This window comes from Natrix helvetica (genome assembly GCF_964273705.1).
Source record: "Natrix helvetica genome assembly, chromosome: 1".
Taxonomy (NCBI): Eukaryota; Metazoa; Chordata; class Lepidosauria; order Squamata; family Natricidae; genus Natrix; species Natrix helvetica.
Window position 1 is genome coordinate 44,275,838 of NC_138548.1, and position 17,468 is coordinate 44,293,305.

At 42.1% G+C, this 17,468-nt stretch overlaps 1 protein-coding gene across 1 annotated transcript in view; it reads right to left on the bottom strand.

Moving 5' to 3' along the window:
- Nucleotides 1–1,819: 1,819 nt before the first annotated feature.
- Nucleotides 1,820–17,468, bottom strand: part of LOC309383392 (uncharacterized protein C14orf132) — a 45,504-nt gene continuing 29,855 nt past the window's right edge. Inside the window, exon 2 of the mRNA XM_081935883.1 lies at nucleotides 1,820–7,403. Coding sequence (XP_081792009.1) covers nucleotides 7,179–7,403 — 225 coding nt within the window. The 3' untranslated portion in view covers nucleotides 1,820–7,178. The remainder of the gene's footprint in view (nucleotides 7,404–17,468) is intronic.

Genomic DNA, 17,468 nt, shown 5'->3' on the forward strand with positions numbered 1-17,468 from the left:
TCCTCCCAAATATCTGGTTCTTCTTAATCACTGTTAAACGGAGCGTAATAGGCAGCTATTATCAACTGAAGCTTCCTACTTCCTTGCACATCCAAAACCACCGAGGTGATACGAATTTATTCTTTCTGACATAGTTTTTAGCCCTTTTATTCATAATTAAACCTACCCTTTCACTTCACTGCACGTGTTCACCAACTGCAATGAGTCCAGTTTGGATTTCTGAATTGGTGCCACACGTGGCATTGTCCTTGAAAAACATTTGGAAGCTCAAAGTTTGTCAGGACCAAGGAATCTAAAACGACACAAGGAGTTACTTCTGAGTAGTTTATTGTTGGTTGCCTATGAACAGAAATCTGGCTAAAGCAACCATCCGCACAACTGTTAGGCCACTGCCATCACCACTCCACAATTCATAGAGCTTCTGGATGTTCTTCAGGAGCAGCCCCATTGCACTGGTCTCCAATCTGGTTTTACTTGATTTTTAAATATTCCCTTCATCGCTAAGAATAGTTACTGTGAAATGGACGACTATATAAACTGCTTAAATCAACACTCCATTAAGAATTTTGAAAACCGATCACAAAAGTCAAGACTTGTATTAAGAATCATGACATTTCCATATTTGACATAGTATTTCTTGGAGTACTAAATGTTATAAACAAGGGATTACTGAGGATTCCATCATCATTTTTGGGAAAGCTTTTATTCAAATTCCATCTATCCAAATGCAACATTCTATACAAGATTGTGCAAGAAATTTCTGCTCAGATGATGAAAATCCTCATTCATTTTCTCCTTCTTACAAACACTTGAATCGTTCCAAAATGTTTTGAAAAAGCTTGAAGTTGAAATAAGCCAATACTTTTTTTCAATGGATATTTTTTCTGCTGATGGACACGGCATAGAATACAGAACCTATGGCTGTTAGTGGAATGCAATATAAGGATTGTGGATAGTAAAACAAAGAAAGATCAGGTCATGATGAATGGATGGTGAATGTGTGAATGAAAGTAAAATAAATACAACAATGTATTTGGTCATAGAAACTGAATTAAAGCGAAGCTGCAAAAGAAATACATGAAGAAGAATGAATGGGTCAAATGTGATTGAAGATAATGGGCTGGATTCTCAGGAGTACATTCCAGAGGAGTAAGAGCCAACTCAGTTCAGTCAGTTTGTGTGGTAGAAAGAGGGTGAAGACAGTCCCTCCCTAGTAGTTATCGGAATATATGCTTGATTTAGATAAGAGTGCTAGTTTGGCAAGGCTTTGTCTATAGATGTGGAATAATAAAGAAATCTGCTTGGAAGAATCACCATGTCTGTTTCTTGATTTTTGGGATCTGATAAGAAGAGATTGAGACAGTTATGTAGAATGAGATTAACGAGATCCTGAAAAAGGTAGCAGTGAGAAGTTTAAAGAACAAAAGGCAATACATGAAGTAGAACGTGGACTTCGTCACAGAAGAGTTTGAAAGGATATCAAGTTACGAAGAGGTAGAATGAATGATTGGGCATAAACCCGATTTAAATTCATTATTTCCCCTTATCTTTCATCATTTCTTATTCTCTTTCAAAGATATACGTAACATTGAGTGTGCTACATTTATATGTACTTATGTGAAAAATCTGGCTTGCCACAAATCCCTTTCAATAGATTTCATAGTGTAGAAGATCCATCTTTGATCTGGGAATAAATCAGTTAAATAAATTCTTTTCTGGATCCACAACAATATGATAAGTATTTTTCTGTTCATATGGGAGATAAGGGATTCATGAGAAAAAAACTTCCATCAAAGACACTGTTTGATATTGTGGAAGATCCATTTTTTTTGCAAGAATCTTTTATTTTTATCAAACAAACACCACAAAAAAAATCATAATCTTACATTACATCTTGTAGAAAGTGTGTCAATTGGTTACAATTAGCTTTCATGCGTCTCTTCCACAGTCATTACTTATATTCATATCAAATGTCAAAGATTCTTAATAAGTCTTACTATCAACATAGCATAGTTCTCATTTGACTGAAGTTGTTTTAGTGTCCTTTTGCCTAAAATAATCTATAGTTAAAAACACAACCACCTGATGGCATTTCATTAATTATTACAAAATCATCCAATAGCCTTAAGCCTTTATAACATATTCTAAATAAAGATTACTTGACAAAGTTTCTAAGCCTTTTTTCCCCAAGTCACTGTTTACAATTTGTGTCCAGGTTCCTTTTGTAATGGTAGTACATATATATATATTATTAACTGTATCCCTTATCCTTATCATTCCATTATTAGTTGTTATAATTAATATTGGTTAACAGAAGATCCTTTACTGTTTATATCCATTTTCTTCTCATCAAACCAACACATATGTGTGCCTTATTGCCTTTATCGATTATTTATTTAACATAACAATCTAAAAGTTACTAAACTATTACTTAAACATTGTAGTACCATTTGCTTAACTCAGTCATAAATATACAAGTTGTTTTGCAAAACCCAAGTAAAAAGAAAACATCTGGATTTTTCTCCCCTATTCAGAACCCCCATCTAACAAGACTATCTTATAGGAATAAAAGTATCAGTAGACCAAATGTACAATTGATGATGTTTCCCAAAGAACAAACTAGTATAAGAAAGTGTTTAAAGCAAGAATATATCAAGTATTTCATCAAAGATTATGAGTTTATCATAATCTTATCAATGAAGATGATAATTATTCTAATTATCAATATGTAAACTTCATCTTTACTTCATTCTGTAGCTTCTCATATCTTTTTCCTACTGTCATGCAAGCATACAATTTACCTGAGCTAAGACATGTTTAGAATAGAACGTAATTGATGACCTTCATTATTTTCAGTTCTGACCATTCCATTCTCAGTCTTTGAATGAGACAGATTTAAAACCAAGTGTCTTGGTTAAAGACAACAGAATTCACTTATACGAGGGTTTCTCAACCATGGGAACTTTTAAGAAACATGGACTTCAACTTCTAGAATTTCCCAGCCAGTCATGCTGGCTGGCTGAATTCTGGGAGTTGAAGTCCACATGCCTTAAAGATGCCAAGGGAAACTCTATTCTACACAATCAGGAACTATACAAAATAACCTTTTCCTCAGATAAAATGTTAAAAACCACTTCCAAGTTAACCTGGGAAGCTTGACATTTGTGTTACGTTATGTTAGCAACATAGAACTTATTTGGACTTAATTTTCATTCTTTGTTACATCCCTCTGTTTTTCTTATCCTGGATAATTTCTACACCTATCCAGGGATAATATGTCACCCAATTTCACCTGTGATTTATTCACAGTGATGGATATCTTCCTATTTGCTTTACCTCCAGATCAGTAATAAGGCTTGAACCAATGGCAAATATAAGGAGACTGATTTGGTCCTGTTGTTGGGCTTATATTTGACAATGGCAGTGCAATTGTCAGTGCAGTGCAGATAAACTCCTGATGGGCTTATTTGACAATGGCAGTGCAGTGCTCCAATTAGATGGAACGTAGAGATACCATTTTAATTAAATATATAGTACCTTGGTGTAACACTCATAAAATTTTCAAATGGCAGTTTCAGTCCCCAGTTCCTTGTTTCTTAATGGACATTCTTAAAAATTATTAAAGGCAAAATATTTAACATTAGTCCCATGAAAATACCAGGTTTCTAACAAAACCAGTGTCAGAATTTTCATTTTGGCACGCCCTACAGTATACATTTTAGGATTACTCTACTTGCCTGAATGGCTGCTGCCTTAAAATGCTTAAGAAAAGCAAGGAGGGTATGTTTTGCAAAACAGTGGCATGTTGTGCAAAGCTTCATAAACATGTGAACGATTATCACCAGGTTGCAAAAGAACAGCAAGAGAGAATACACACAGTCTTGCAAAATAGTTTTAGTATAAATAAATGATCTATCCACCTACTATAGAACTACCCACATTATAAATTTACATCAAAATTGTTAACACAGAACGTTGCAACTTTGTATACAAGATGCATTTTTATAAACAGCTTTGATTCTAAAGTTGTTGTCAAGACGGATTAGAAAATGCAAAGCAGCAACAGTTTATTACATCATACACCACCTGTTCACAGTTATCAAAACAAATGTTTCTCATTTATATTACTGAGGTTTCCAACATGATGTATGATATTTTCCCTTCTATTTAAAATGAATTCACATCGTTTTATAAAAAAGATTTAAGTTTGTAATTATCAGGAATGTCTGAAGAAGGCAGTGACCTAGCCTCAGTTGGCAAGGGCAAAAATACTTCTGTGTTGTTGCCAAAAAATACTAAGATATCCCCATGAAGCCACCTGGTGTCAAACTCAGCTGAAGAAAGAATGCACTTTTACTGATTACAGTCTTAATGCACAAGAGGACACCGTGATTTTAAAATGTTTGAGAAAAATGGGATCATCCAGGTGATGTAGAGAGCAGAACAAAATTAATGCAGGGTATAGGATTTGAATTAAGCTCCTTCATTACAGAAACTAAACAGTCTGTTTTAAGAAATGATGGACTATTCCTTACTAGAGGTATTTAAGCAGAAGTTAAATGACTATTTATTTGGGTACTGTTAATAGCAAGATTCTTGACTGAGCTAGGGGTTACAAAAGATGGCATCCCTTTCATCTCCATAGTTTGGTGAGAATGAGAAATGACAGAAAATCTGATCACTATGATTCATATTAAAAAATGGGTCCTTCTTGAACAATAATTAGTACAAGAGAAATAATCACATACCTGCAGTAACAATTTTGGTTTCCTCACAGTAAAGTATATTACAATGGTGTCATCTTTCCATTCGGTACTGTGGAATTATGAACAATTATATATTTATTTTTTTAAAAAACCTGACCTGTGGTAATTACCAGGTCAGCTTGGATTTCTCAAGAAAAAAGCCTTGTCAATCAGGAAACTTCCTGGCTATACCGTATTTCCTCCTCTGCCTCAATTCATCCAATCTAGCTGGACTGATGACTCTCAAAGTAAGTGTAGTCAGGAAGAGAAAGGATAAGAAAATTTCTACTCTCTTCCACAAACAGATCTTGCGTTCAGACATTTTTGGAGGAGCAACTAACATTCACAGAATGAGAATCAGCAATTCATGAGACAATGTGGAGATGGAATCTTGTTTTCCATGATAATTACACATGTTCCACAAGGTTACTTTTTATCTCTCTTTCTAAAATATTGTCAATTCTATGCTAGCTTTCTAGTTAATTCTAGTCTTTTCTTTATCCATAGAGGATATTTCAAACTTTTAAAGAGAAAAAGAAAGTACAGGTAGTTCTCTACTTATAACCATTCATTTAGCGACTGTCCGAGGTTGCAATGACACTGAAAAAAGGGACTTATGACTATGTTTCACACTTATGATCATTGCAGCATCCCCGTGGTCATTTGGTCAAGATTTGGATGCTTGACAACTGGCATATATTTAGTGTCCAATGGTCCTGGGATGACCTTTTGTAACCTTCTGACAAGCAAAGTCAGTGGGGAAGCCAGATTCATTTAATAACTATGTTACTAACTTAACAACTTCACTTAACAACTGTTGCAAAACGGTCATGTGTTGTAAGTAGAAGACTACTCATGCTGCTGACTTGGATAAAACCTCCATAAATTAATCTGAGTGAAACATTCTGCTAGCAAAATCAGAATGAGCAGCTGCGAGGGGGAAAAGGAGTATAATTTGCTGTATTCCATGAAGAAATTATTTGCTGTTTCATAGTATATGGAAAAATAGGTCTGCATTGTAAGATATGGCAGAACTGTGGGACGTTTTATATGGGATTATATGAAGGGAAAGGAGAAAAGTTTGGTACATCAGACGATGACAGCCAGTGTCATATGATGGTTTAGATATTGGAGTAGGAGCAGGGTCAAGTCCTTCTTCAATAGCCTTAAGCTAGTATTTCTTAGCAATCCAAGTAAAAAGTTCTTAGTTAACTTATTTCTCAGGGCTGTAGTAGTAAAAACTTGGAAAAGGAGTTTCCTTAAATTTCTGGAGGAAAAAAGATTATAAATGAATTAGATAAACAAAAAAAATCCATTATGTTATAAAGGAAACCAAGCAACCAAATTACACATAAATATGTGTGATTAAAAAATTTCTGAAAAGGATCAAAAATAGCCATTTTAAAATACATCTCCATAAAATTGGCAAAAGGAGAACAGATTTTATGGCATACAGTTACAGAATATTTCCGATAAGGTTCTTGGTCTTAAGAAAGATTGGTGCACCCTAATTTGCACCATAAACTTGAGGTGAGATAACTTTTGGAGTTGCAATTGGTTACCTCTAAATTTCTTTTCTCAAGCCCTCCAAGCCTATTCCAATTGGATAGTTAAAATTCAAGAAAATTATAACACTCTCAAAAGGAAAGATTCTTAATCCATCCTGTCCAATCAGTCTCCCCCAAATGAGAACTTCTAACTCCTAGGGCTGTTTTCAAACTCAGACATGTGGATATTTTTAGGACTCCTCGCATTTTTTTTTCTCCCAGAGAGAAAGCTTTGAAAAATTAAATCTGGCCTACAATAGGAATCTATCCATCTGTGAAATTTCTGTGAATAATGTACATTTCACTGGCGAGGCTCTGCACTACTTAACAGTAAACACCCTGACCTTTTTTCCCTAGCAGACTTCAACACGAATTGAAATTTCATTTGCTCTGTGTCTTTAGAGAGCACTAGAATTACACTGGTGTCTGCCGCAGAATATAACAACTCGGGGGGGGGGGGGGTTACAACAACAAAACAAAAAAAACAACTATGGAAAAAAAAGGTATCCAATGTTTAATCCAAAGGTTATTTAGATACCTTATAGATTCACAATAGAGGCCTTGATGAACAAATCTGCTTTTCCATTTATATACATTGACCTTTCATGTTAGATCCATATTTAATTGGCTATGATGTAAATTATGTTTACTCTCCACATAATATAGAAAAGTCTTTTTTTGTAAAGGGTATTTTGGTGATTTTGCTTGCCACTTGCTGTTAATTGGGACCTTAGATAAGAAATTACATCTACCTACCAATATGTATAAAGATTTACATTTTATATAGGTATGTGCACATAATGTTACATACATACACATACATACATCTGCTCTTAGGAACAATGGCAAAACAACTCTTGTCTCCCGGAGTTGTCTTCTTTACTTCTCAGAACGTAAATGCATACACAACTCCAACAACTACAATGTTCCCAATTGTGGCTATAATTGCAATCCATAACAAAATGGCATCATTTGAAGAACGAGATGTCTCTTCTGGCTGGTTTGGCAATGAGGCAGCAGGGTAGACATTGGCAGATGAATTAAACAAAGAATATTCTGTGCTGAATTCTTCATTGGGCGAGTCCATAAACACTCCTCCCATAACTGGAAGCTGCAGAACACAAATTTAAAACATAAAAGTTAATGTCCATGTGGAAGATGACTATATAGATACATATTGCATACAAAAAAGTAGCTAAACTCCACTGGTCAGCCAAGCTGCCGACTATGCTTTAGATAAGGTTACCTGTTTTTAAAAATAAGTTTTGTCTAAGCAGATGTACTGCATGAAATAAATATGTTTTGCATTCAAGTTACAGCAACATCTCCTTTCAAAGGATATCAAAATTTCATGAGCCCTACTCTTCCATGAAAAGCATGAAAGATTAAGGGAGGTGTCCAACAGTGGGTGATGAAAGTAAAATGCCCTTACAAGTAGAATATGACTATATGGTCCTCCAAAATAACACAGCCAGGCGCATCCTTGCTATGGATGCTTCAGAACGCACAATACTTTTATTGGGTTGATGGGCTGCAATTAGGCAACATAGTTAGAGGAGTCGGATATGATTTAGGACCTCCTCACCTCCTCCCCCTAATGGAGTCACTTCCCCTACCAGACTAGAATAAACATAGTTTATCATATTATCTTAATCAAAGAAATTATGTTTAGAATGTCATCCAAGCCAGCTGGCTGGGGAACTCCGAGAGTTTAAAGTTTTCATGTTTGAAAAACAATTTTTGAAGGAAACCCCTACTTGGAATGAGAGTTGATTAGAAGTAGGAAAGGGGTTTTGAATTGGCAACTTAAGCCAATTTATTTTAACCTTTCAAAGGCTCATTTTTTTTCTTTCCTGGCTATTGATTCTGTTCTCTCTTCACTCTTCCACTACCACCACCAACCTGCATTGGGTAAATAAATAGGAAAATGTTGTCAACTCTAAAACCATTGCTTTGGCATCTCCACATTTGCAAGCAGTTCATGATAAATACAAGTCAAAGATTTCCAGCTTTTGTTAGTATTGTCCAAGTGCTATTAGGAAGGAGAAGGAAAATAGGATTCACATAAATATCAATTATTCAAATGAAAGTATGGTTCAAAATATGAAAAAGGCTTTAAATCAAGATGTGCAATGAGCATTTTTAACTTTTATTAGAAACTTTCAATATAATAAAATATAGAAAATAAACAAGACCAAAGATAGAAAATAAGAAACACAGAAAAAATAAATTGACAAGAAACCTACAATTGTGCTTTCTATTCATCTTTTTATTAATTAATTGTCATAAACCCTTCCCAACTTCTTGTCTCATTTTCAACCTCAATGAAATTAGCATTTTAGAAAGCCCTTCATTTTATACAGATTATGTTCAATCCATTATCTTCATTTCATATAACTTTTCTCATTTGTTTAATGAAAAAGAATGATGGTCCTTACCTGAACGTTTCTTTACAGTAGACGAGAGGGAGGGGTGATTCCTAGGATATTCTCATAGCCTGATTGGTCCAGAAGACTGAGGAAAATCTCTTTTAACCTCCTTCTTTCCCTATGGTTCCCAGTTCCTCAAAACCGCATGAGCAAAAACATGCTGTCAAACAGACAACAGACAAGGGGACAACCTTCCCCCAGCCCCTCACCCCGACTGACTACCAATTACGTCTTAACAGGGGTGGGATGTCGCCCCTCCCTCTCATCTACCGAAAAGAAACGTTCAGGTAAGGATCAATGTTCTTTTTTAGACTCGAAGGAGGGGCGACTCCTGGGACGTACCCAAGCTCAGTCCCTGGGAGGGAAACTAAGACTCGGGGAGAGGGGCGGCCGCTAACTGCTGTAGGACCCTACGGCCAAAACACCCCTCAGTCGATGCAAAGGCATCCAGCTGGTAGTGGCGAATAAATGGAGTTGGGGAGGCCCGGCAAATGTCTTCGAATGGAGCCCTCATGGCCCAAGCTGCTGTAGTAGCGGCACTCCGTGTGGAATGGGCCATGATCCCCGAGGGGGGAGGCTGGCCCGAGGACTCGTAGGCCATAGAGATGGCCTGTCGTAACCACCTGCCAATGGTGGCTGAGGAAACTCTGGCTCCTAGAGAGCCGAGTTGGAATGAAATGAAGAGGGTCTCAGTTCTACAGAAGGAAGACGTGCGTTGAAGATAAATGCGCAAAGTGCAACGCACGTACAGCCTGTGCCAAAGTTGCTCCCTTTCATGGGAGGGAGTCAGACAAAAATTGGGGAGGATGACTTCCTGAGCTCGATGGAAGGGCGAAAGGTAGGATCCAACCTCAGGACCACTCTATCCTGGTGAAACTGGCAGAAGACATCCTTAGATAACAGAGCCCCTAACTTGGAAATGCGCCTGACCGAAGTCACGGCGACAAGGAACGCCATCTTGAGAGATAGAAATCTAAAGTGGATTGTGCGCAAGGGCTCAAAGGGAGCCCTTGTCAGGGCCCTAATTACAAGCGGCAGGTCCCAAGTCGGGAAACTATGAACGGGGGGTGTCCGTAAATTAGCAGGGCCCCTTAGGAACCTCTTGACAAAGGGGTGGTGAGCCAAGGACGAGCGATCTTCCCCTGGCAGGATCGAGGCCAGGGCCTCTACCTGATGCTGTAGGGTATTAAGGGAGACCCCCTCATCCAGGCCTTTTTGTAGAAATTCCAGAATTTGAGTGATTGAAGCCTCAGTCGGACAAATTCTGAGTGGGCTGCACCACTTAACAAACGCAGCCCACATGGAGTTGTAAATCCAAGTGGAGGGGCGCCTAGATGCCTCGATGGTTGCTATAACTCGGGAGGACAAGTTGGCACTTCTCAGGAGGCTCCGGTCAAGCGCCAGGCGGTCAAGTGGAGCCACTGGGGCTCCAGATGGATTAAGACCCCCTGGCACAGAGAAAGCTCCTCCCGGGAGATCCATCACGGGGGGTAGATGGAGACTGGACGAGGTCCGCAAACCAAGGCCAGTAAGGGGAGATCAGAATGATGTCTGCCCTCTCTACCACTACCTTCCTCAGAGTCCCCGGGATCAGAGGGAGAGGGGGGAAGGCATACAACAGGTCCGGAGGCCATTTGCTCTGGAGAGCGTCCGTCCCTTATGCAGCCTGGGCTGGAAAACGGGAGAAGAATTTCGGGAGCTGGGCATTCGTTGGGGTCATGAACAAGTCCACCAATGGATCGCTGAACATCTGACAAATCTTCTGGAAGAGTTCTGGTAGAATCTGCCACTCCCCATGGTCTACAGTCGCACAGCTCAACCAATCGGCCTGGTGGTTGGCTGTGCCCGAGATGTGCACTGACACCACTGACGCAAGATGTCTCTCCGCCCAGGAGCTAAGTTTCAGTGCCTCCAGCCAAAGGACTGTGGAGTGAGTCCCCCCTTGGTGGTTTATGTGGGCCTTTGTGGCCACATTGTCTGTCAACAGAAGAACGTGACGGCCCTCTATCGTGTCTCTGAACTGTTGGAGAGCCAGCCTGGCGGCCTTCAGCTTCAGCTAGTTTATATTGCGGCAAAGGTCCGACCGGGTCCAACGGCCCTGCGCCATCTCGGAGTCCATGAGCGCTCCCCAACCAAACAGGTTCGCGTCTGTAGTGATTGTCACTCGATCCAGCTCCCAGAACCCCAATCCACGTTGAAGAGCCAGAGACAGCCACCACCACAGAGATAGACGCACATTCACTGGCAGATGGATGAGTTGTTGGGAGTTGCTCAGGCATTTTTGCTGGAACGGGATGAGGGCCCACTGCAGAGTCCATGAATGAAGCCATGCCCAGGGAACAATCCCTATGCATGACACCATCTTGCCCAATAGGCGGGACAAGGTCAGGATGGAAGCTGACTGCCTTGCCAGGGCCCGGAGGTTGACCAGCTGGTCTGAGGATAGATGAACTGTGCCCTATATGGAATCTATCACCACCCCCAGATGTAAGATCCTTGTGGGCGAGAGGTGGCTTTTGGGAAAGTTGACCAAAAACCCCAGGGTCTGCAAGGTTCGGATGGTTAGATGGAGGTCGAGAATGGCCTGAGCATAAGAGGGGCCCTGCAAGAGAACATCGTCAAGATAGCATTGTAGTCTCACCGGGACCGAGCACAGATGAGCCAACAATGCCGCCAGGACCATTGTGAATGTGCGTGGGGCTTAGGTCAACCCAAAGGGGAGGGCCCTATATTGGAAGTGGAGCTTGTTGTGGGAGAAGTGGAAGAACCTGTGATGAGCAGGAAGGATTGGGATGTTGAGATAGGCTTCTGTCAGGTCCACTGATGCTAGGAAATCCCTCTGTCTGATACCCTGCAGAATGGACCTGAGGGAGGACATCTTGAAGTGCCTGTACACCAGATAATGGTTGAGGCACTTGAGGTCCAGTATCGCTCTCCAGCCCCCCGAGCTCTTCAGAACGAGAAAAAGGTTGGAGTAGTGCCCCCAGCCCGTATTCCATCTCCAGGACTGGATCTACCGCCTGGATGTCCAGCAGATGTTGAATGGCTAGGGACATCTGACGACGGCATTCCTTTTTTTTTTTCCAGAAAATTTTATTGGTTTTTTAAAACATTTATAAGGAAAAGGGTAGGTGGAATGGTATACAAATTTTGGCAGTTGCAAGTATGGCAGACGCCCCCTCCCTCCAAACTCATAAGATACATCTATGTATAAAACATTAATACAAAATCGTATAAAATCAGCAATTAATTCTATAAAAAATTTTCAATCAGCTTATATGTTATGATATATAGTCTAGATATAATTTCATTATTACTTTCGGTCTGTTTATAACAATGTGATTTTCTTATTCATTTTTGTGATCTGAGCTTTCTTAGTGTTGCCCCTTCTCCCCCCGCTGGCAGAGCTCCGGCCCCTCCCATGTCCTGTGTGACCGTTGAAGAGTCTTCTGTTTTTTCTAGGTTCGCTTTATTTTTTTCCATAAAGGCCTGAGCCTCTATGGGTGTATTGATTCTGATTCTTGTCTCCTCCCAGAATATCAGCATCCCTTCAGGCATCAACCATCTAAACCACACCCCTTTCTGGTATAATTTATTCGCCAATTGCGAATAATTTTTCCTTTTCTCCCTAATTTTTTTTGGGATCTGCTTCAAGATGGTTATCTCCCTGTCGTGATATGTCAATGCTTGCCCCCTTTCTACACCCAGAATTATGTCTCTTGTGCATTTCCTAAGAAATTTGATATGGACCTCCCTGGGTACATTGTGTGTTCTGGCATATGCTGAATTCACTCTATAGACCAGGTCTATCTCCCATTCCATCTGTTGTTTATCTTTGTGTATATATTCAGCTAGGATATTAGTCATGATGTCCCTTATATTTTCCCCATCTGCTTCTATAACATTTTGAAATCTAAGATAAAAGGACATTCTCTCAAATTCTGTTTTCATTTGTTGGATATCAAGTTCTTTGTTACCCTTCTGCAAAGCTTCTACTCCCCCCCCTCGCCTCCGCCACCCCACCCTCCACAAGGTCCAGTCTCTGTGAGTTCTTATAAATTTGGACTTGATTCTCTTTAATTTCTTCCTTCATTTCCTTTAATTGTTTCTTAATTTCTTCCTGGCCCTGTATGAGTTGCTGAAGCATTTTTTGCAAATCCATCTCTGTACTCTTAGGTTGCATCAGTTCTGTAATCTTTGACTGTGTGGCAGGACTGGATGTTGCAGATGTCGGTGCAGAGGTAGCAAAGCCAGGTTTTCCAGGTGGTGGTCTTTTTGGAGACATAGTTTATAAAGCAGAGAAATCAGTCAGAGTAGAGACTGGACAGCTGAAGAAGTAGAGCAGGCAGATGAGTTCAGGAGGCAGAAGATCCAAGCAGCTGGGAGTTTCTTTAGTCAGTCTAGCAATAGAGAAAAATTTTCTCTCCAGAGAGTTCAGGAAATAGCAATCCACAAGAGATTCTTCTGGGTGACACGGAGACAAAGACCGGAAGCCTGAATTTTAAAGGTGGAGTCAGGTTTCACAGTTCATGAAGACAACGGAAGTGTGCCATCTTGCCCTGCCAGCTTTGGGCACAGAGGCATAGCAAAATTTTAAAAGTTCAGGAAATTCTCAGTTCACCCATAAGTTCTGGAACTAAATCCAATGAAAGTCACTTTTACAGGGGTGAGGCATCATTAGTTGGCTCTCCCCCCTCCTCCTTCCCCTGGGGGCGAAAGCAAAATCTTCTCAAGCCGTTTGTCCAAGGGGGGGGGGGGAAACTCCCCCTCCCTCTAGCCGCACCTCCAGCAAGAATCCGAAAGTTTAACTTTTAAAAAAACGCTGAAAGTTCCATCAATTCAAAAGAGAGGGAATGAAGAAAGGAAGCCTCTCACCATACCGCCGCTGCTTCCTTCAGAAGTACGTTGTCCGATCGGCATGGAGCGAGACGCATGCGCGCCCTCCGAAACTGCTCCCCGGTGCCTAGAGCGAAGCGGAGAAGCCTCCACCAGCCGCCGCCGATGCCAGGGCCCTCCGCGAGCCACTCCCTTGGCAGGACGCCTCTCCAGGGCGTCCTGTGCCCCCCCAGAAGCGGGGGAAGCCCATCGGGAGAGCGGGAGCAGGCAAAGGCTTTCCCGTCGCCGTAGCCGCCGGAACCGGAAGTCCTGACGACGGCATTCCTGATCCCAGGATGGCGGAAAGGTTCTGAAGAAGGTCGGGGGCATGGAGAGGAAAGGTGAAGTCCGTTCCTGATCATGGACCGAACCCAGGCATCTGAAGTCACGCGATCCCACTGATCCGCAAACAGTTTCAGGCAGTCTCCTATGGGAATGCTTGGGTTGGAGTCATTTCCCTTTGTGGAAGGGGCACCCCCCCCCCTACGAAAGGACCATCTGAACTGGCCCTGGAACCTGCCTGTGTTCTGGTAGTAGGGCCTCTGGAAATACCTATTGGACCTATAAGGGGTGTATCTGTTGCTGGTTCTCCAGTTCAGGGGCCCTGTGCCTGTGGCACGAGGACAGGCAATTGTCCATGTTCTTGGTGTTGGTTGGCAAGACCTTCTTTTTGTCCTTATTTCCTATGAGAAGGGGATCTAAACATTCACCAAAAATATTGGGTTCAGAGTAGGGTGCAGCTGCCAAGCCCCACTTGGACTTATTGTCCATCTGCCAATTGCGCAACCATAACAGCCGCCTAGAAGTCACCGAGGTGGCCAGGGCTTGGGATGAGTACTTTACAGCATCTAGGGTGGCATCCGCAGAAAACTGCATGGCAGCAATGATTTTTGTAATATCCTGATGAAGTCTCTTGGATTGGAGTGCGATCCTGTAACTGACAAAGCCACATAATGGCTGATCGGTTGAAATAGGAGGCAGCTGCAGTGGACTTTATTGCCCACGCAGAGGCGTGAAATTTTATGTAGTGTAAGTTCCGCCCGCTTGTCCTCCGGTTTTAACTTATCAGCCACATCCCCTGTCACTACAGAAGCAGCATTAGCAAGGGAGGCTACTCGAGGGTCGAAGTTAGGCAATTGGAGAGCCTGGGAAAAGGCCTTCTCCATATTGTAGAAGCGGCGGTCGTTGTTCCCGGGATTGGGAAAGGTAGAAAGGTGAGCCTACTTATTCTTTACCAACTCTAGAAAAAGGGGAGGAGCAGGAACCTCCTCCATATTGGCTGCTGTATTAGAGAACATGACCAAGTTAGGGTCTCTGGGAGGGAGAAATGACAGGATCCCCTGTACCGACCTTAGTGGTCTTTCTCGCTTTGTGCAATAAAGGTTTAAACATGGGGGGAGCAAGGAGATTGGGAAAGGCTGGAGGATCTGGGAGAACCATCTCCTCATCCTTCGAGAACCCCATGTCCTGGCGCGGATCTTCCCTTAACACTGAGCCCTTGCTAACTACTGAGGGAGAAGGGGGCCTCGCAGAATGAAGTCTAAGATCAGAGGAGGCCCCTGGCTCCCTATAAGATTGCTGATCCCTCAAGGAAACTGCAGAGGCAACTCCCTTTGAAATGGCAGAGGAAATAAGCCTCTTAATGCTCTCAGGGAGTAATTCCAGATCCTATTCTCAGAGTGTCCCGGATCAGGGCCCTGTGGAGCTAGGATGCAGGGAGGAAGGAATCCCCTAGATGAACCCTCCGATAGGTCCTCAACCACCTCCCTTGAGCCATGAGGAGAGACAGGAGGGGAAGGAGAAATTTCCAGGCCTGATTGCCTGCATGCCCCAACAGGAGAGATAGAAGGGGAAGAGGTACTGAATCCCCTGGGGGGGACAAGCTGAATGAGCAGATTCCGGCCTTAAAGAGGACCTAGATCTGGAAGGAGAAGAATGCTTGTTGGCTTGGGCCTGCTGTTCTGCCCTAGCAATCACTTTTTCTAGAGCCTTCTGGCACCTGGTCTCATCCCTCTGGGTTGCGCTGGAGGGCCGCTGGGCCGCTGTAGGATTGACTGCTGCTGCCCTGGTTCTGGGCCCCTCCCTCTCCTCGGACACATTCTGGGCACCCCCTGGGGCCATTGAAGTGGACTGCCTGCTCTCCACCATTGGAGCTACTCACGTGTCCTGAGGGTGCTGCTGCATAAAGTCACCAGCCAGTGCAAGGGCCTTGTGGGAGGAAGGATTGGGCTACCGAGGCTAAGCTTGCTGGCCCTACATTGGCCGCGATGCAAACAGTAATTTTGGGGGCTTGCAAATGGCCGCTTCCACATGCGTGCCTCCAAAATGGCAGCCCCCACATGTGTGTGGTCAAGATGGTCGCCGTAAGGCTCCGCGCGCTGCAAATGGCTTTTTTTCTTCAGCCGCGGCTCGAAAAGGCTTGCTGCGGCTCGTTGCGACCAGGCGCGGCTTGTAGAGCTGAATTAACAGCCTGCAGCCTGATCGCAGCCTCTGGCAGGCAGCCCTTCCCGTGAAGCTGCGAAAAAATGCGCCTGATACCCTCTGCATTCCAGGGATCAGTCAGAGCTACCGAAGAACACAGGAAGGGAGCGGAGCCAATTTGCTCTCCCCCCCGGCTTGCTGCGAGATGGAGGACCCTGTCTCTGCAAGATAGCAGCTCAGACAATTTGGAATTTAGAATAGCCAATATATACAATCTAATCAATTTCAAATTTTACTCACTCATTCTGGGAACTCAAACACAGTGCTTGGACCAAAAGACTGAGAGGAACTGGGAGCCATAGGGAAAGAAGAAGGTTAAAAGAGATTTCCCTCAGTCTTCTGGACCAATCAGGCTGTGAGAATATTCCAGGAGTCACCCCTCCCTTGAGTCTACCAGAAAAAAATAGCATTCCCGAATTTTTAAAATATGTAAAAAATGTTTCTAACACGATTTCTGGCTATATCATAGCTTTAAAGGCTAGATTATTTGCATCTTCCTCCTAGAAGATGACCACCTTGATATTGTTGGATACTTCGGTGGCTCCAATGATCTTAAGAACTCTGCTGGTGGATGTGGAAACATCTCATAGGATTTCCTCTAGTGATAAAATAGAAACAGGAGAGTAGAAATTAAGGGTAATCCATAATGGGGAAAGAAAATGTGAGGCTTTGTACACATTAGGATTCCCTAAGAGATGCAACCCCTAGCATTAGACCTGAAATAAGGCAACAAAAAAAACCATGTTTCTATTAATGGCACAAAAGCAATGTGGGTTTAGCGGAAACATTTAAACAAGTTTGAGTGTCAAATGATATGATCCCAGGTTGAAAAGCATTGGGACCAGTATTATTAAAGTAATAAACTTCCAGATGAGGACTGATGGTGGATTAAGCAACACTGAGTACTCTGTGAGTAGGGACAAGACTGTGGTGGAATTGAAGCCAGGAGCTACTCTCTGGTTGACAAAAGTCCCTCTGGAGGCAAAGAGAGATGTTTGGGATTACCAAATTGCACTCTTGGAAGGAGACCATAGAAACCGAGCTTCTTGTGTTCTGTTGCAAGTTAAAGTTTGGGAACGAGGGGATTTACAATGTGCCTTCAACCATTGCGAAGCCTTAATGGATATTTGACCAACACATATGCCACTTTCTTAGACACCTCTGGACTTGTATTCTGAATTTCAATACAGAATATTCTGTATTCTGAATGACAGTGGAGATCAAAGACTTTCGGGAAGTACCAACTTCTTGAAATTAAGAAAAAAAACTATTTCAGTGGATTGGCACACTAAATGAAAAAATGGAATGGAATGTGTAAATCAGTGATCCATGTGAAAATATGGAATTGGTGTGTGCTTAGCTATAAATCTATAAACTACAGAAACCTATCT